At 47.1% G+C, this 20,437-nt stretch overlaps 1 protein-coding gene across 1 annotated transcript in view; it reads right to left on the bottom strand.

Moving 5' to 3' along the window:
* The window catches only part of STOX2 (storkhead box 2), a 100,279-nt gene extending 82,896 nt beyond the window's left edge, over positions 1-17,383 (bottom strand). The window contains exon 1 of the mRNA XM_044911686.1: positions 17,218-17,383. Within this exon, the coding sequence (XP_044767621.1) occupies positions 17,218-17,383 (166 nt within the window). The remainder of the gene's footprint in view (positions 1-17,217) is intronic.
* Positions 17,384-20,437: the final 3,054 nt, after the last annotated feature.

Raw genomic sequence — 20,437 nt, 5'->3', positions numbered from 1 at the left:
GCAAAATCCCCTGGATCCCTTGTCATATGCTGTACCTGCACTTCCAAGACCACACCTCCAATGAGACACCAGCTCCAGCTTCCCTGGAAGGTGACAACACACAGAGAGAAGGAACCTCAGCTCTTTAGGACTCTTGATCCTTCTGCCTGGCAAAGTGCCAAACCTAGAGAAATCCGAATGTCTGGTTTTTCCACTTTTTTTTTTAATATTTCTTTTTTTTTTAATTTTTTTTTTATTAGAGAGAGAGGGTACAAGCAGGGGGAGCAGCAGGTAGAGGGAGAAGCAGGCTCCCCACTCAACAGGGAGCCTGACGTGGGGCTCGATCCAAGGACCCTGGAATCATGACCTGGGCCAAAGGCAGCCGCTTAACCGACTGAGCCACCCAGGCGCCCCTGGTTTTTCCACTTCTGCACTCAGATTAAAGAGCACTGGTTATGGGGGCGCCTGGGTGGCTCAGATGGTTAAGCGTCTGCCTTCGGCTCAGGTCATGATCCCGGGGTCCTGGGATCGAGCCCCACAGAGGGCTCCTGACTCGGCGGGGAGCCTGCTTCTCCCTCTCCCTCTGCCTCTCTTCCTGCTCATGCTCGCTCTCTCTCTATCTCTCTCAAATGAATTAAAAAAAAAAAAAAGAGCACTGGTTATGAAAACCACTCAATCAAACTAAATTAAATTTAAAATTAAATGCCACCACAAATTCACCATATCTGGCCTCAGCTGAGCTCCTCAAGAAGTTGCTCACCAATCCGTCTACACATCCCTCTCCTGGTACCAACACGACTACTTTGACTTCACCCCCTTGCCCATCTCCCCTTCCACCTCTTACAGCCGATGGCCAACTTCCTGCTTCAAGGAGGAGACAGACACCATGGCATCGAAATCCCTCCACATCCTGGCCCCTGTGACCCTTCCAAGCCTATTGATAACCACTCTCCCCTCCAGTTCTTTCTCAAGGTCCACAACCCACTGTCCCGAGCCAGGATGATCTCATGCAAATCACAACATGTCACCACCCTGCAGCAGTTATTATAATAACTAATAATTAGTTATTAAATTAACTAAATTTAATTTAGTTTGATTGAGTGGTTTTCATAACCAGTGCTCTTTAATCTGAGTGCAGAAGTGGAAAAACCAGATTTTATCCTGTGAATAAAATCACAGCTCCTTGGCTTAAACTCGAGGACCCCTCTAGATCTTAAGCAGTATCTCCCACCACCCCGAGCTTGCCTCCAAAGGACGAGAACTGCCTGCCTATGCGAACCCCCCTCCCGCTGTCTGTCCCTCCCTGCCCAGCTGACCCTCCTGGAACCTTTAAGGGCCGGCTCAGGGCCACTGTCCCTCTTCTGAAGTCCCCTGCAGTCCCCCAGATTTCTGCCAGGCACTCCTGCAGTGTGGTACCTCACTCAGCTCCCCCGAAGCTTGCATGATACTATCCTACAATTGCTTCTTCTGGGGCTCCGGAAAACTGCCGGATTCCTGAAGGCCAGGGCTGGTCTGCATGCTCCACCACCATGGGCACTCAAGCTCTCCCATAAGCGATCCGTGCATATGAGAGGACAGGCCAAGCGAATAAAGGGACGAAAACACAGAGAGACTCGCTGCCCTGGGCGAGGAACGTTTTCAGTGGCTACCACACCTCACGGTGGCTCAGTATCACCTGGGGAGTCTTCAAAACTACAGGATCCTGGGCCTCATCCCAAACTTACAAACCTAAATCCTTGAGGAAGGATGCCAAGATGTGTGTGTGCTTAACAAGCTCCCTGGATGATTCTGCAGAAGGAACCAACCCCACATGGGCCCACAGATGGTATCCAGGAGCCCATGGTCCACACAGCACGTTCCTAGCCTGGCTCCCTCCGGGCAAGCATGTCCAGAATGCGAGGACAGGGGCACCTCCGTGCCGACCCGCCAAACGCACCGCACAACTTCGGGCTGCCCTCTCTCTACCCTCGATGGGGACTCGTGACTGCTCACAACCCAACATTTCATCTCTACAGTTTACCTCCACGGATGTGCAAGGCTCTCCAGGCACCTGGAGGGTCAGGGTTCTTGTCTTTACATCCCAGAGCACTGCTTCCAAGCATACGCCACAGGCAGGAACAGCGTTCAGATGATCAGAAGTTGACTTTTTTTTTAAAAGATTTTATTTATTTGACAGAGAGAGACACAGCGAGAGAGGGAACGCAAGCAGGGGGAGTGGGAGAGGGAGAAGCAGGCTTCCCGCCAAGCAGGGAGCCCGATGCGGGGCTCGATCCCAGGACCCCGGGATCATGACGCTTAACGACTGAGCCACCCAGGCGCCCCAATCAGAAGTTGACTTTACCCACATTTAAATACGTCTCTCATTTGGGGAAAAAATAAGAAAACAGCATTCAAAGAAACCAGAAGCTCCTTGTTGTATCCGCTCTACCTTTACCTTCCACTGTGCTTATTAACCAGGGGACCGTGGCCTGCTTGGGGGAAAAAAAAGCCTCCAACACTCATCATGTTTCTCTGGGGGGGAGATGACCACACGGAGATCACTCCCCCTTCCTTCCAGCTTCCCAGGGAAGAAAGATCATCTGTAACAGAGTGAAGCTATGAATATCTACACTTCCTAAAATACATGACTAAGACTACCTCACATCCATTAGGATGGCTACTGTCAAAAGAAAAGGGCACCTGGGTGGCTCAGTCATTAAGCGTCTACCTTTGGCTCTGGTCATGATCCCAGGGTCCTGGGATGGAGCCCCACATCGGGCTCCCTGCTCTGCGGGGAGCTTGCTTCTCCCCAGGTCTCTACCCCTCCCCCCTGCTCATGCTCTCTCTCTACCTCTCTCTCTCTCAAATAAATAAAATCTTTATTAAAAAAAAAGAAAAAGGAGACGAGGGAAGGAAGAAGGAAGGAAGGGGAAAAGGAGGGAAAGAAAAGAACAAATGCTGGTGAGGATGTGGAGAACCTGGAACCCTTTGCAGTCGGTGGGGATGTGAAATGCTGTAGCTGCTGTGGAAACAGCATGGAGTTTCCTCAAAAAATTAACCCCAGAATGACTCTATGATCCAGCAATTCCCCTTCTGGGTATATACCCGGAAGAACTGAAAGCAGGGCTCGAAGAGATATTTGTACCCCCACCTCCACAGCAGCATTATTCACAGTCGCCAAGATGTGGGAGCAACCCAAGGGTCATCGACAGATGAATGGACACACAGAATACAGTCTATCCATACGCTGGAATATTACCTATCCTTAAAAAGGAAGGAAACCCATGGACATAAACTCTGAGGAGATTATACTGAGTGAAATAAAAGGACATGAGGACACATTGGTCACAAAAGGACAAATACAGCTTGATTGCCCTGGTATCAGGTACTCAGAGTAGACAAAGTCACAGAGATGGAACGGTGGTTGCCAGGGGCTGGGAGGAGGGAGACAGGGAATTATTACATAACGGGAACAGAGTTTTCTTTTTGCAAGATGGTAGCAGTTCTGTGGATGGATGGTGGGGGTTGCACGACACGAACGTACTTAATGCCACTGAACACTTAGAAAGAATTAAGATGACAGATTTTACAGTACATGGATCTTACCACAATGAAAATAAAAGGTAAAAAAAAAAAATACATGACTAAAGAATGAGTCTATCGAGTTAAAATATGCCTGACCCTGAGAAGCAAAACTATTCATCTCAAAGCAGCAGGGCACGGAGAATTGGTGAGAAGTCTTGTTATTTCCACGTTTTATTTCCTGCATATCGTTAAACGCTCTTCTCTAAAGAAGAGCTCTCTCCCAGATTGCTTTCCTGGCAATAAGAAGTTAAAACAGAGATATGCAAATATTCAGAAATTCTAATCTTGGGAAACTGAATACAAGGGAATGTGACCTTTTTCATTCCTGTGAGTTTAGCTAGTTTGGTGCCTTGATTCTAAAGTTAAGACAGAGAAACTATAAGTCACATTTTTTTTTTTATTTAAGAGCTGGCAATTTTGTTATATTTATTTAGTATTTTTAAGTCTGGTACAGATAGGATGTAAGTGTTTGCTGATCAGCCATAAAACAGGGGAAGAGTTAATAGATACAGTTTTTAACTATTACATAGTGTCTAAAAGCAATTTCTGGGTTTTGGTTTTTTTGAAAACCCAGTATATATCTGAAAGCTTTGTGGCTGTTCTTTAATATTCTAAAGAATAGGGGAGTTTGCTTTATTTGTTTTACTTTAAATGTTATACTCTCCAGGGGCGCTTGGCTGGCTCAGTTGGTAGAGCGTGCATCACTTGATCGCAGGGTTGTAAGTTCGAGCCCTACGTTGGGTATAGAGATTACTTAAAAATAAAATATTAAAAAAAAAAAAGTACACTCCAAGGGTTACATAGGTGCTAGATTTTGCAAGTCCTTTGACCAGCCTAAGTACTAAATGAAGATTATGTTTTCATATTATCCACATTCACTACATTGTCATGGGTCACTGAACTCATCTCCCTTGGCCACTGAAACAGTAGGAAAGACCGCACAGGATTTTCTGAGTGATTCCTATGGGGAATCACAAAGACATTTTTTTCCCTTTTCCTCTCAACTGAAGATGTCATAATATACATCTGATGTACTCTAAACCAGTTAACTGATTCTTTTCTAAGATATATATCCCTTTTAACCATCTATGCTTTTTTTTTAACATAGTCACCAAAATTCTGAGTTTATTAATTTCTTGACTACTTTTTACTTAATCCTATCTTGTACCATTCAGACGCATATAGCTCCTCCTTCTTTGCCCCCCCCATCCCATCATTTAAAATTATTGAGCAGAGTACTGTCCAGTTATTCAATTATTTGGATCCTGGCCTATAGTACTGCTCAGAATAATGCTCAGTCTGAGCTCTTACAACACAGACGGCAAAAGTTCAACTGCACTAAAGTTTCTTTAGCGATTGTTCATAACTAAAAAAGGAAAGAAGAGTACAAGGGGAAATGAGCCTGCAGAATAAAATGGTTTACAAATAAGTGAAATGATGTTTATGTGGGGGGGGACTTCTTTCCATTTAAAGTTTCTAATTTGGTTGTCAGGTCCCAAACAAGTTAAGACCTAGGAAGTTTATGATCCCAACTGTTTCATCTCCTCCAAGAATCAGGGATGTTCACCGCATGGCTCATGGAAACAAGAGACCAATTAAGACAAGGAGGGGCTCACGACAGACAGACGAAGAAACTCTGTCTAAGGCGGTAAGAGAAAGAAACACCAGAAGGAAAAGATTCCAGCAACCTCCCACCCACTGTCCCCCCCCCCACCATTTCCTCCCATCGCCTGCACCGTCCCCCTCCATCACCTGCTAGGTTTTAGGAGACTACAATCCTTTAGGCAAGTCAAGGTAACTCTTAGAACTTTTGCTGGCAGAGCAGAGATAACTCTCACCTAACATACATGAATATTTGAGGTTAAACTCATCAGAATATGCAGGAAAGGCGAAAATCTGTCCTCTCAGTACAACTCAGGTCTCTCAAGGGCGGGGGGAACCTAGAGTAAGAGCAAGACAAACCACCAAAGCAGTCAAAGAAATTACTTAATATTTACTTAAAAAGAAGAAGTTAATTTTACTAACATCTAACCTAGAGACTAACAGTATTTGAATACATACATGACTTAAAGTGTATGCGTGTGTGTGTGCGTGAGTGCGTGAGTGTGTGTGTGTGTGTGTGTGTGAGTATATAAAATCTCGGTTTTTTGGACGCCTGGGTGGCTCAGTTGGTTAAGCGACTGCCTTCGGCTCGGGTCATGATCCTGGAGTCCCGGGATCGAGTCCCGCGTCGGGCTCCCTGCTCGGCGGGGAGCCTGCTTCTGCCTCTGACCCTCCCCCCCCCCTCATGTGCTCTCTCTCTCTCTCTCATTCTGTCTCAAATAAATAAATAAAAAAAAATCTTTAAAAAAAAAATCTCAGTTTTTTGATCTGTGCTGCTTAAAATATTAATTAGTGGCTGCCTCCCAGGACCATTGTGTGAAATGAATGAGATCACTCTTACCCACTGGCTGGTACCAAGTACATGTCCAATAAACCGGTTCCCTTCCTGGGGGGAAAGGGGGATTGAGAGTAAAAAGGCTCCCCACTAATATCTACATTTCAGGGCCACACGGGAACTGTGCTTAGGTCCCAGGGCCTTCGACCTCAGGCCTCCCACCATCAAGCTGAACAGAAACCTCCCAGGCCCACGCTATCTACACAAATGGTGGGTAACCATTAGTCACAACTACCACAAACCCATAGGATCAGGATCAGCCCCAGCCCGAGGACGCTCGCAGGGCCTCATTGGAGAGAAACTTGCACACCTCTGGCTGCATTTGAAAACGTAAACCTCTATTACTGGTCCTTAAGATCGGAATGGTATACTGCTTATTTCGCTTTGGCATCCCAAACCTATGGGAAAACATCTGCATTCTCCAGAAATGCTGCTTCAGCCAACAAAAGCCAACGCTTTTGTCCCATTCTGGAGTTCTAATTAGAGGGGGCTTTTGAAGTTCAATGAATTGGCCACAACCATGTAAAGCAAGGTCCTCAGTGCCCTTTAATATCCTTCCCTGGACTTTAAGGAAGGAGGATGGGTGGGGGGGGGGGAAGTGTTGAAAATGAGTAGGTAAAATGCAAACTCAGGAGTAAACAAGGCAAAAGTGGGAAGCTCTGAGTTCCCAAATCCCAGTGGCCGTGGCTCACATGTCTGTCTGGGAAGGGAGGCAAAGCGGGGGGTGGTGGCAGCTCTGAAAGCTGTGGGGGGGCCCTTTCTCCCCCAGCTCAGGCTGCCATCCCAAAGCCCCGAGTCTTGTAGCCAAACCAGCTGCTCTCAGAAAAGCTGCTGAAGGGATGCCTGGGTGGCTCAGTCGGTTAAGCGTCTGCCTTCGGCTCAGGTCATGATCCCAGCATCCTGGGATCGAGTCCCGCATCAGGCTCCCTGCTCCGCGGGGACCCTGCTTCTCCCTCTGCATCTGCTCTCTCTCTCTCTCTGTCTCTCATGAATAAATAAATAAAATCTTTAAAAATAAATAAAAATAAATAAATAAAAGAAAAGCTGCTGAAATAGTAACACGTTTGACAAGTGGACCCCAAACTGTAGCACCCCTTGACCTCCTACACAATTCAAGGGGACTTCTGACCTGAGATTCCATGGGACCATCACAAGCCACCTACGGAGGGAAATGGGCTTGGTCTGGAGGAGAGAAGCCACTGGGCTTCACTTTCAAAACTGCCCTTGATAGATACACCATAGACACAGCATTGCTTTCTTATGCTGCATTTCTGTGATAGTCGATTTCACTGCATGCACAAACACACGCAAGCACTCAGCTCAACCCTCAGCTCAGAAGAGGCTTTTTTTTCCCTTTATCTTCAACTGAAAAGCCAATGCAGGTATCTCCAATGAAGCTGAGTCTGATTATACAAGGCACTGTTCCTCTGATTCTAGTGAAGCCAAGTTCTCCTAGATGTATATCCCACAGGAGTACTGAATACACAACAATTTTCTACCACTCTTCCTAAGATGGAAATTCAAGGACAAGTGAGCCCACTTAGGTAAACGAATAATTCTGCAGATTTCTTAGAAGATCACATTCCAAAATCAATGAGGGATGGAATGTGTGATTTCTGATGAAATGAGTACCAAGTGTAAGAGTCAGACTGAATGCTGTTTTTAACTCTCCCAGATCATGGACATGTTACCTGCTGTCTCCCTTCTTCTGCACCCTCAGGTGCATTTAGGAACAAGTCAGTCCTGTAGTTACGCCTCCAAAGAAATAATAACATAGTAGCAAAAATGTGCAAAAGTTCTTACCCTGTGTCAGGCACCATGCTAATCATTTTGCATGCTTTGCTCCTTTAATGCCCATAACAACTATCAGTTAGATACTACTTTATCGTCGTTTTACAGAGGAGAAACAGAGGATAGACTGAGCCCATAAATTGCCGAGATTATAGGGCCAGCGAGTGGGTGCCAGGACACTGATGTACAACCCTCCGATTTTAAAGCCCTAAGCCACAAGGCTCTACTGCTGTATGAAGTGACTGAATGAAGCCAGTCTTACAGAGGCGGAAAACCCCATCTGACACTACAGCCATCCTTCCTGTTCAGCTCTTGGGGGCATGTTTACTCCCTGGCCAAACAAACTCTTTTAAAGCATTTTTTTAAAGTTTATCAACAGCCGACCGTTGTCTTCATTATAAATAACCAGCAAGAGTGTGTGTGGGGGGGGGGGGAATGTCCAAATACTCCTCTCAGTTATTTTAAAACCAATCAAAATGAGAACTCAAATGAGTTCACTAGGTTAACAGAAACCAATGCCGACTCTTTTAAGAATGCTAACGACAAGCGGTCCTGATATAATGCTTCCTATGTGCCAAGCTTGGTTGCAAGCGCTTCGCGTATATTCACCTAATTCTCCCCAAACCTCATGGGGACAGACCATTATTATTCCCATTTTGCAGGTGAGGAAACTGAGGCCCTGAAGGCCCCGTTCTTTAGTCACATTTACCCAGCTAGTCTTGGAAAGGCTGGATTATGAAGCGATGCCACACAGACTCTCAGAAAAGAGAGGCTGAAATATTTACTGAAATATTTTGAGGAACTCGGGGAATTTCGGGGGGGTGCGGAGATCCAGGCTTGGAACTCTGCAGCCAGAGCTGCTTCGGTGAGGAATCCTCAGCAGCCACTACCAAGCTCACGTGCTACCAGCCCCGCCACCTCCCCTCCCCACCACTCCCCCCCCCCGCCCCCCCGCCTCCCCCCCCACCTCCAGAACGCCGCCCGGCTCAACAGCGCCACCCTGCGACGGGACGATGCCTCACAGCCCCCACTGCTCTGCCGACAAGCGCCCGCTCCCAACAAGTCTGGAAGGGCGTGGGTGACGGGGTGAAACCCAGATCATGCACTCATGCCCTCCGTGCCAGGCAGGCCAGGAAAGCGATCCCATGGCAAGTTCAGCACCCACACGGAGAAATGAGGTTTCAGCCTCCCGCCAACATTCATAAGGAGGGTGTATGAATTCCCAGGGGCTGCCAAAACCGAGTGCCCTAAACTAGACGGCTTCACACAAGAGATATTTATTCTCTCAGGGTGCTGGAGGCCGGAAGACAGAAGCAAGGCTGTTTCCCCTCGGGGGCTCTGAGGGAGAACCCATCCCACGCCTTTCTCCTGCCTCGTGGTGGCTGCCAGCCATCCCTGGCCTTCCTTGGCTTGTAGAGGCGTCCTTCACATCTCTGCCTTTTTCTTCACATAACCTTGTGCCTGCATCTGTGTTTCTTTTCTTCTACTTACAAGGACACCAGCCTTACCGGATTACCTTACTTACATCTGACCTATTTCCAAGGAAGGTCATATTCACAGGTACCAGAGGTTAGGACTTGAATGGCTCCGGTTGGGGGCGGGGCGGGGGGGGCGCTCATTCACTCATTCAACCCATGACAGTGGGGAATTACACACGATGGGGTGTTCAGATGCTGGGCAGCCCCCCAAAATGAGAAATATCCACAGTACCTCAATTGCTCTGAGGGCCCTTCATTTCACGTAATGATGAATAAATGATTTCAAAGCGAAAGGTGGATATGCTGAAAGCAATCAGCTAGACAGGAATGTGCAGTGGGGGCGAGGCGGGGGTGTTAATTGCAAAGCGAGATGGTTCCTCCCTCTGAAACTATGGCCATCAGAAGGATAGGGCCAGGCGTAAGTCCTGCTGCCACGAATGCCCCAGGCATCTGCCAAATCTCTCTTTTATCTTCAAAAAGAGAAAACTTGGCCTGGAGGGGCCATCATGGATTTGAGTAGAAAGATAAATGGAGATTTTAACTGTGTATATGAGTTACCTAAGCCATAATTTTTCAGCCGCAGAGGTATATGACAGATGTTTGAAATGTACATTATTTACATAGCTGGTCTAGTCTTCTGGGCTGCGACGTGCATAGCTCCAACCCTTTTCACACCTGACTACAGACATCAAACATATATCCCTTTTATCAACAACACAGTGGCTTCTGAATAAATGCAAACACGAATAAAACAGATCCTAGCAATGAAAAGCACTTCCCATTTAGGAACAGGAGAGCAGATGATCTCCAAGCAATCCTAACCTTGATTCCCCACATTTGCAGAAACCCAAGTAGGACTCAAAGTGAACAGAATCCAACAGACCCTCCATCTGCTGGAAATAAAAATAAGTCAGTCATCTGCTCCCCTCTAAGAAACGGAACATAAAGTACAAAAAGCTAAGCTATCCTCGTGTTCTCAACTAACGTGGCTAAGTGGATGACCCCCAAACTATATCTGTAACCTTTACTGTTAACTTGTGTGACTAACCAGCCCCTTACACCCAAAATGGAACTCATCATTGGCTCCACGGCCCATGTTTCCCTGTCATATACCGCATGCTTCCAACACAGATCTGCTTTACCTTTCTTTTCTTTTTAACCTCTTAAATCCAGTTACAAGGAACAGCCAGCTCTTTGTTCTCCAAGATTCTCCCTTTCCCCTTCAGTCCCACCCCTTCTTCCTTGGCTGATACAGGTTTTCCACTACCTTAGCATGAGTACCACTCAGGTATGTGAGGTGGTACTTAGCTGAGTATTTTAACTGAAATAGTAATATATTAATAATTTACATGGGGATTGGGAAAAAATTATCAAATGAAACCTGTAATTTCACAGAGAATACAAAATCTTCTTTTCAATTCATTTCAATAAAACAGTGGATCAGATGAAGGAAAAATATTAAGTACATAATACGGGTGGTGTATGGACATGGTTAAAACCTTGGGGGCGGTAGGCTAATGCCCAGCAGTGTTGGGAGCACTGTTCTGTGGCGGTCGCTCACCATCTCATGGCTTTATGACCTGGGCCCCCTCGACCACCTCCTCGCTGGTTTCCTGGCCTCGAGACTCTCATCTCTCCCATCTGTCCTGCAAGCCACCACAGATACCTCTCCCGAAATGCTCCTCTCATCCTTGGTTCCTACTGTGTCAACAACCTTCCCCCCATCCGCCTCCTTCCTGTCTCCTCAAATCCTACCTACCTAGTCAGTCCTTCAAGACACCGGGAAATCCTCCCTCTGGGCAGCCCCTTCTAATTGGTATCATTCTCGGAAGTCCCATTCCATTCACACCAACCACATCAACCACCCCACTTGCCTCTTGATTATTTCCTATTATTTACTGCTTTCTAATGCTCCATTCATGGAGAGCTGCTCCTGTCTTCATCCAGTTTTTTAAGAGAAGTCATATTTTATTCATTCGTCCAATAAACATTTACTGAGTACCCAATCTGTGCCAAGCTCTGCGGTTGCTGGCAAAAGAGAGATGTGAATAAAATACGGGCCGCCACTGAGGAACTCACCGGCTCAGACAGGAGACCCACACATGAACTCGTGGTGTGACCTAGTGTGGCCACGGGGCTATGACAGGGGTACAGAACGAATGTCATAGGAGTGATTTACTCCAGAAAGGATCTGGAGGAAGACGGAGAGAAGCTGGTATGTATGAGCTGGTTCTGGAAGGTTTAACAGTATTCCATCAGACCTCTGAAGAAGGGGAGCATGTTCTCAGCAGGGTAGGAGAAATTACGAAAGTCACGAAACGGCAGCAAGGTATTGCTGAAGGTAAAGAGTTTCCCGAGCCTAGCGCACAGGGTGGTGAGGAACGCCCAGGAAGAAGAGGGGGAAAAGGTGAGGGAGGTCATGACATGAAGAGCCTTGGTCTAGGACTTTATCCACAGGCATGAGAAACACTGAAAAGAGAAATGATTTAACTATAACCCCAAAACCCTCTGGGGACACAGGAAGGATGAACTGGACTGGAAGAAAAGTCAGTCTGGAAGATACTATAATAGAACAGAAGAAGATTTAAACACCACAGATGAAGAATTAGGGGCAGATCTTAGAAATATTTAGGTGGATTTTCTGACCAACTGGTTGTACATTCCAATGCCACATAAAAATAGCCTAGGGACTAACTACTTAAGGAAAAGTTTACTATCTACTTAAAAAATTACCCATGTCATTTCCTTCTGGTGTTACTGCGGCTAAGGGTTAATTTAGAGTTGACTACAGCTTACATTCTTACAAACTACAAGACCCTCTACTCTACACCTTACAGATGGGGCTCCACACGGTTTCTAGGACTGATCTACAAAAGCCTGTCCTAAATTCAAAAGTCAGCATGTTATCCCACTAGCCAGGATCTAACCAGATTTTGTTTCTCGGTTATAACTGCAACTCAGCATAAGCAATCACGTACCACAGAACGTGCTATTGTATCAACTGTCCTAACTCTCTGAGGCATAGAGAATTTCAGTCAGAATTGCTCTTGGGGTGTAAAAATGCTAAGGCTTTTATGCAATATACTCATATTCCTTTTTTTCAAATAAAAACGTTCACAAGAGTGTAAAAGATATTGAAATACCAAGAGAGGTGACCTTTTGTGAGCGCATTCATGTTCTCGGGGGAAATAAAGAATGAAGTCATTCACCACCAAGTGTAATATTCCTCACTTCCACTGGCCTGATGAAAGGAGTCAACACAGGTAGCTTCAAATTAAAACACAGTTGGAGGAGCTTGCTAAAAATGGATCTCCGCAAAGAGGGGAAAGGAGGTGACAGGTTGCTGTTTATTAAAACTTGCATATGAGTATAGCTTCGTCCATCATCTCCTACCCCCATTACTCTGATTGCCAGGACAAGCCCTGGGCATATTTAACGCAATGCTCGGGGATGGCAGGAAGTAGGATTCTATTGCAAAATGAGCACTGTTCCCACATACCCCACATACGGGGAAGCACATGACTCCAATAAGCAGAAAGGGCAAAGGTTATTTCTAAGGATTTCTGTGTGAGTGCTCACAAGTCCTGGGATAGCTCATTACAGAGTCACAGCGGAGCCCAATTCTGTAATGGAAGCGGGGACCAGAAGGACCCATTGCAGACGGGAAGGGAGGTCATGTTACTCACCAGGGACACAGCTGGTTGGTGGTAGGCCCAGATTAGAACCTCGAGTGTCCATCCTCCACTCCCAGAAAACTCTCACATCTCTTAAAATAACAGAACATAAGGAACTGGGACACGCCATCAGCTGTGCCCCAGAATTCGTTTCTATAAAATGAAAACTAATATACTCATCAATGTGGTGGGCTGGTCATTCCTCCCCGCTGATGGTATGAGTTCGATGGGCAGACAACCCCAATTTAAATTTTCCTAAAAGACGTCCATTTGGGGCTTTTTAATGGATCTTTCTTTTCAAATCCTTTAAAGCCATGGTATTAAAACTGTCTGCTTTCCTGTTCTTTAAAGTGACAAGTATCCGTGTGAAAGTGCCATGACTTTGGAAGGGTCTCACATTAAGCAACCCCTTTTATGAACATGCTCAGGAGAACCTTTCTCGTGGAAAAACTACCTTCCAAGCCCGATCTACAGAATGCCCCCAAACTTGGTGGCATTACATGTAGAACATCCAGAAGCACCCATCCCCAGGGCTGGGGGAGAAGGCAGTGAAGAAAATGGATTCAGGGGGCGCCTGGGTGGCTCAGTTGGTTAAGCGACTGCCTTCGGCTCAGGTCATGATTCTGGAGTCCCGGGATCGAGTCCCACGTCGGGCTCCCTGCTCAGCGGGGAGTCTGCTTCTCCCTCTGACCCCCCTCCCTCTCATGCTCTCTGTCTCTCATTCTCTCTGTCTCAAATAAATAAATAAAATCTTTAAAAAAAAAAAAAAGAAAATGGATTCAGTAGCATCACTGGTGTGAAGAGGTCACAGGTCACACAGTTAACAGACAGGGGGCTCTAACAGTTTCACCAACAAAAGCTTTGGCGCCTTGAAAATTATTTCACGGAGGTCTGTGAGCATGTTTTCATATGTAAAGCATTAGGAATTATACTGATATTTCCCTCTTTGGGGAGGGGGGTTTGCTTTTATCTCTAGTTAATTGCTATCGTCATTTCTAGTTTTAGAAAACGCAGAAGAATGATCTTACCTCCATTTGATCTAACCTCTTTTCTTCTTCAGATAATGCATTCACATTCAGTTATTCATCTTGATTTGAACAAAAGGCAAGATTGTCCCCCCTTCTGCCCAGAAACTACCAATGGGAAATTAATATTCAAGATGAACAATGGATTCATCCCATGGCCTGTGGACTTGCTGGGTGCCAGGAGGAGGTCTGTGAATTCTTAGGATTATTTTAGATTTGGTAGCATGAATTGGGAGCTTACAAAGTCATAAAAGCCGCGGTTTTCAAGATTTAAAGTTTCAGAATTCTCTATTGAACTATGCTTCAACAGGATCTCTTTTAAGTTTTATACGCGCCTATCTGAACCTCTTGAGTTTAAGTGTCGTTTATCCCAAAGCTATATGAAAAAGTCCAGGCTAAATGTCAAGCCTATTGCTATAAATCACATTTCAAACTGGTAATTACTTATTGGTGGAGAGAGGGCTGTTTGAAATGGTGCTGTCTCATTAGAAAGCTATTATGGAACTCTGCAATTCTACCTTAATAAACAGAGTTAAACTTCCAGAATCTACTGCGTGACAGTTATCCCAGACCAAACAACAGCTATTAACATTTCCAAGGATCTCTCTCTCTCTCTGTCTCTCTCTCCCCTCTCCTAAAGTTAAAAAAAAAAAGTGATTCCCCCCCCCCCATATTTTTTAGGACTATTTGTGGGGGGAGGGTGTGGATTTCTAAAAAGAGTCTCAACTGAAGTTATTTTAAGTTCCTTGTCTTAAGTAACTCGGTAACTTATCTTGTCCTTTGAACTCAGTAACAAAAAAACCCTTTTTTTTACTGAAAATGAAGTATGATAATGCCAGTCGACATTATCCCAAATGACTGGACAAACAGAAAGAATATGAAAAGGCTCATGTGTTTCTTAGCTGCTTCATTTTCTATTCCATTTTATGTGACAAAGGCTCTGTTTGTATCCAGAGTCACTAACTTGATACAAGTGGATTTCCTTTACATTTCTTAAGAGGAAGAGAACTTCCTGTAAATGATCTCTGCGTGTTTCCATATACTGTCTATTCCCATCAAGACTCAGATTTGGAAAAGAGCCATATTTGAAAAGGAAATTGATAAGATACCTCCCCCCGCAACACACAAAAGATGCACATGAGTGATCCAATCTATTCTCTCAGTGTTCATTGTAGGTATCTGTCTTAATATTTACTATTGCCTCCCGTTAGCACCAATAGCTTTTATTACATGTTCTAGCTAACATTTAAAATGATGAATAAATAATAGCCCTCCGTCCCTGGGCCAAACCATATTATATCCAACCCTGTAGCCCCATGAGAATCTAGCAAGGCACTCTGCTCTTAGGGGACACTCCAGAAAATGCTGAATGAATGACACAGCTCTTCTTCCCCCACCTCTTGGGTTTCTTTTCTCCGTGGGCGCCTAACATTAATCTGCATGGATAACTACCAACCTGAAACAGCTTATCTTTCAGTCTCACCGTTAAGACCAGCTTACCATTTGCAGGTCAAGAAATGAAGTAAGAAAAGAGAATCAAATAAAATTAAGAGTTTCTTAATTAACTGGCAATGTAGCGAAGTACGTTAGCAAATAATGAAAATGTGATCATAATGAAGCTATGCCAAAGACAGATAAAAACAGGCTCCATGGGATTACGCCTGAAATCATAAAAGAATCTCACAGGTTTGTCGAAGAAATTATGGCCACCTGCCCTCCTATAGCCTAACACCTGAAGAGGGATTAGAAAAAGAGGGGAACCATTCAGTGTGGAATGAAGACATTCAGACCCAAGCATTTGAAACCTGGGATGATCTAAAAACACTCGGCGCAGACATGCGTTTATGTACATATGTGTTTTGAGATTTAGATTTCGACTTAGGTGTGTTTCAAAATTTACTATCACAAGTTTGAGGAATGTAGCAACCACAGCAGTGATTGACTGAAATTACTAAAGTATAAACTGTACTTGTCACTTTGCAAATCTGGCTTTTCATGAAAGAGAGAATCAAGGGAGCTTATTGCCAAAATAGTACAACATCCTTCTGTCACCAAATTTTGCAATAAAAAAGATGGTTATTTTATTTAGGTTTTATATTTATGGAAATGTGGTCACAAGGCATTTTTAAAGCATGAGATACTGGCCCCAGTTTAAAAAAAAAAAAAAAGCTTGCTGTTTTAGGGAAAGATAGTAGAGACACCCTGTGAGCAACAACCACAGGCTTAAGGCAATCTTGCCAGTTAAGACAGGGTTCAGGGTGATTTGGAATAGTATGTGGTTTCGAATATAAACTCAGCTCTTCCATCACATTATGTTCAGCAGAAAATTAATTCCTTCAAAATGAAAAACGAACAAAAATTGATGTCTTATACATCACCGCATACAAGTGGTCAACAGTCAGTAAGGAGAAAACAAGGAAAGAGTTCCAGGATTTTCCTCCTTCAGCATTTCCTCCAGTATGTTACCCCTTGGGTTCCCAAGTCACAACCAAAGCCATTCCGTTGTGTTGCCAAAGGGAACCGGCTCCTTCCGAAATGCTTTTAACAGCACTGCGTTTTATGATGATGAACCCTTTTCTGAAGCCTTCGTTCCCATTTACCGTTTTGTTCGTCCCTCCTGTCTGACATGCAAACACAGCCTCCATGCTTTCCATACAACCTAATTCAAAGCAACATATGTTAAACCCACACGGTATCATGTGAGCGTGCAATCCGCATCCACACCATTACCCCACAGAATGCGTTCAATGAGCTCCAACAGAGTTCTCTGCGTGCACGTCGGACGAGCCTGCGATGTATATGTGGGGCTCTTGCCTGACTCAGACCATCCAGAACTGTGCATGGAACCTGTTCCCTTTTAAGAACAGGGGGCTATTTAAATAGCCGCTAGGATAACTGGCCACAATGCAGGAGCCAGCCAGCTCGGTACCGCAGGCAGCACCGGACGCAGGCTCTTCCACAAAGCTCCAGGAGGCTGCCGCGCAAGGAGCTTGCAGTCATTTATCTGCTGCAGCCAAAACGCCCGGCACGTCCCCCTCCCTTATTTTACCTAACTAATAGCTCTCCAACCCCATATTGAGAGGGCCTGCTGTGGATCTTGCGGAGGTACAAAATGGTGGATGTGAGCTAATTTTTTCCTGCTTTCCCCATAACTTAGCACATCCATCACCGGCCGTCCTCCCACCTAAGCGCCCCCCCCGCCTTCCCGGCAGCGGCGCACCGAGCACGCCCCGCGGACCCGGCCCGGGGGCAGAAACGCGGGTACCCACCTGATGTCATGTAGCCCCGCGAAGCCTGGGGCGCGAAGGCCGCGGGGAAGCGCTTGTGCAGGCGGTAGTCCTTCTCGCTCCGGGACCTCATGCGGTCCGAGGCCCGGTCCGAGAAATCCGAGCTAGGCCAGGCTCGCCGCAAGGTTGTGCTCCGGGTCTTCTTCATGGTGGGGAGCGCGACCTGCCACCCCGATCCTGGGGGCCTCAGCGCCGGGGCGCAGCGCGCTGCTTCATCCGTCTACGGCGGGCACGACCCGGGCGGACTCTGCGCACATTTTCCCAGCCCCTCCTCGTCGGCGTCTACACCGCCAGCCGCGGGTCCGGCCCTCCCCACGCCCCCACACACCCCCACGGTGAAGGCTCCGATTTTACACACGTCCCACAATGCATTACACTTCATTTGCAATCCGCCCGGCTTATAGCTTCCAGATTCCTGGGGGGAAAGGCACTTTAGCAGGCTCTCCGGCCAGGAGGAGGCGGGGAGGGGGCGGGCGGGGTGGGGGCGCCGAGACTTGCAGCGTGAAAGCAATGGGAGCGCACACAATGGCCCGATTCAGCGCAGGAGTGCTTAGCCAACTGTGAGCCACGGCACAAAAGATCCAAACAAATGAGGAAGCCGAGGCCTCCGGGGCTGACCCGGGATCGGGCGCCCGGGAAGCCGGAGGGGCGGCGGCAGACCCTCCGCACCCGGCGGCTCAGAGCGAGGCGTGGGGTTGACAGTGTCCAAGTCGTGTCCCCCAGGGCCTTTCAGCCGCGCGGCCCGCAGTGGCGGGCGCAGGCTGGCTCTGCCTCTCCTGCAGTCCCCGGGAGGCAGTCTTCATTACAGAGGCTCGAATGGGGGGCGCGTGTGCACAGGGGTCCGAGCAGGCTCTGCAGACAGCAGCTGCGGCAGGCGGGCTCCTGCGGAATCCAGGAAGAGCCCGAGTCGTCCTCGCAACTGCAGCGCCTCGTCAATCTTCCTCCTTCCGAGGCTCAGGGTGGTGTGCGTGCGTGCGTGCGTGTGTGTGCGCGCGTGTGTGTGTGTGCGCGCGCGCGCGCGCGCGCCGACACGCATGTGCCCCCCTACACATGCATGCTCCTACTTACTGGCCGAGGGGGCGTCGGGAGCCATGGCTGCCAACGAGGCCGTGCCGGCCGATCCACACCCGCACGGTGGCACCGCTGCTCGGTCGCGAGCGCGCAGAACGGCTACTGAAGGGCAGGAAGCAGTTCAGCCGCCCAGGCTCATGCTAATCACGGCGCTGCCTTAAGTTAGAGCACGGATCCTGACAGGCTTCTCTTTTTCATGTAAAACACCCTGCGGCGGCGCGGGGACCTTGGCTGGTGCCCCAGCCCGAAGTCAGCGCTTGGCTATTTACATATTTTTAGGATGCTCCCTCCCCCTCGCAGGGAGAGACAGAACCCCCTCGGTGGGAACCGGGAGGTCGGCGGTGCCCTGTCTTGCCCACCTGCGCCAACCCCGAAGTCGGCGAGAGCCGGAGGAGGGGGCGCCCCCGGGGGCTCCTGCGACAGCCGCAAACGCCGGGCCGCCTGGTCCACGCCGCCTGGGAAACGCAGTGGTGGTAGCCTCCGGCTCTTCCTCTCTCGCCCTGGATCCCCCGTGTAAGTCACTAGCCGCCCGCTAACCTGCATTCAGGTCCTTTACACAGCGCGGCTCTGCACAGCGGCTTCGCGTCCAGCAACCAATCGCTAAAGGACAACAATGCGCGCGACGCGGGAGGGGAGGGGGGCGCGGGGCCCGGGACGCCGAGGTCACGCCGAGTTAAAGGCGCGCGGTCACAATGCTGCGAACCCCGACGACGCTGTGCCGCGGCCGTTTTTTCAAAACGCCCATACCCCCATTTGGGTTTTCAAAAATGCTCAGGCATTATAAACAACAAAAATAAACCTGATTTTTCTTTCTCAGCATTGTATTTTATCTTACCTTTTTGTGCGCTTTTTAAAAAATTACTAACGATGCAACGCTCAAAATCATTTTTTTTTTTTTTTATGCTGTAGTTTCGTAGCTACAGCTGCCAAGGTGCAGAGATAAGGATACGCGAAATCTTTTATGGGGCTATGATCTTATCAGGCTGATACCGCAAAAAAACAAAACCCAGAAAAACAGCAGGCTCTAAATGGTTAAGACTCAAGAGTTCTAGCGCAATTCGGTGCTATTCCGAGGCTTGAATTCTTTGCGGGGGGGGGGGGGGGGGGGGGGAGAAGGGGGCCCAAGGTTCTTGAAGAACTATGCGGAGGAGGCGGGGTTTAAACCCCAAGCATTAGATAATCTAGAACTAGAGCTTCCATTCAGTATCTTAAGGCTACCCTCTGTAACCTGGGGCCAGCGGAACCAATCCATCTCTTGGGATGGTGGGGGGTAAACAAACAAGCAAACAAACAAAATCACTAAGTATCATACGGAACTTATATTTACACTGATCAAAATTTAGTTCTATCTGTAAGACAATTAGCTAATGGTCAGTGACATTTTTTAAAAATTAGGAAAGGCTAGTCCCCCCAAAAGGCACATTTTGCTAAAATGTCTTCTTTACTGTAAGAGATCTTCTAAGAACGGAAAGACTACAGCTTTAGAAGCAATAGAAGACTAAATGTGCAAAGAACCATAGAGGTAATACAAAATAATTGTATTAATGAATGCACGAGATATTGACATTTAGATATCTCAATCCAATTCAACATACAATTACTCAGTACCTCCCATGAGCCAAAAGTGGTGATGTGAATGATTACAAGTTATGACTGAAGGCTAACGGTGATTGCTGTGGCAACTGTGGTATTTACTCGTTCAGCAAGGAATTATTGACTATCTAGAATGTGCCAGCACTGTGATGGGTGCTGGACAAACAGAACACCACACACGGCCCCACACAGTTTAAGGTCTCGGCAGTAAGCAAATAAATGCACGAAGTGTGCCACGTTCTACGAAGAAGAATAACCTCTATGAAAAAAATGACAGTTCATCTGAGACCTATGGGATGAGGAGTCATCCAAGCAAAGAGTAGGGAAAATGGTCTTTCAGAAAGTGGGAACAGTACATGCAAAGGACCTGAGGTAGGAAAGAAGTGTAGCTTCTGTTGGAAGAAGTTAAAGAAGGCCAGTGTGGCTGGAAGTGGAGCATAAGAGAGAAAGGCGTATGATGAGGTCATGGAGGAAGGCGAGAGCCAGATCATGCAAGGACTTGCATTAAGGGTTTTGTATTCTATCCCAAGTGCAGCGT

Source organism: Neomonachus schauinslandi, chromosome 2 (genome assembly GCF_002201575.2).
Source record: "Neomonachus schauinslandi chromosome 2, ASM220157v2, whole genome shotgun sequence".
NCBI classification, from domain to species: Eukaryota; Metazoa; Chordata; class Mammalia; order Carnivora; family Phocidae; genus Neomonachus; species Neomonachus schauinslandi.
Note: the sequence above shows the minus strand (reverse complement) of the source record. Positions and strands in the feature narration are given on the sequence as shown.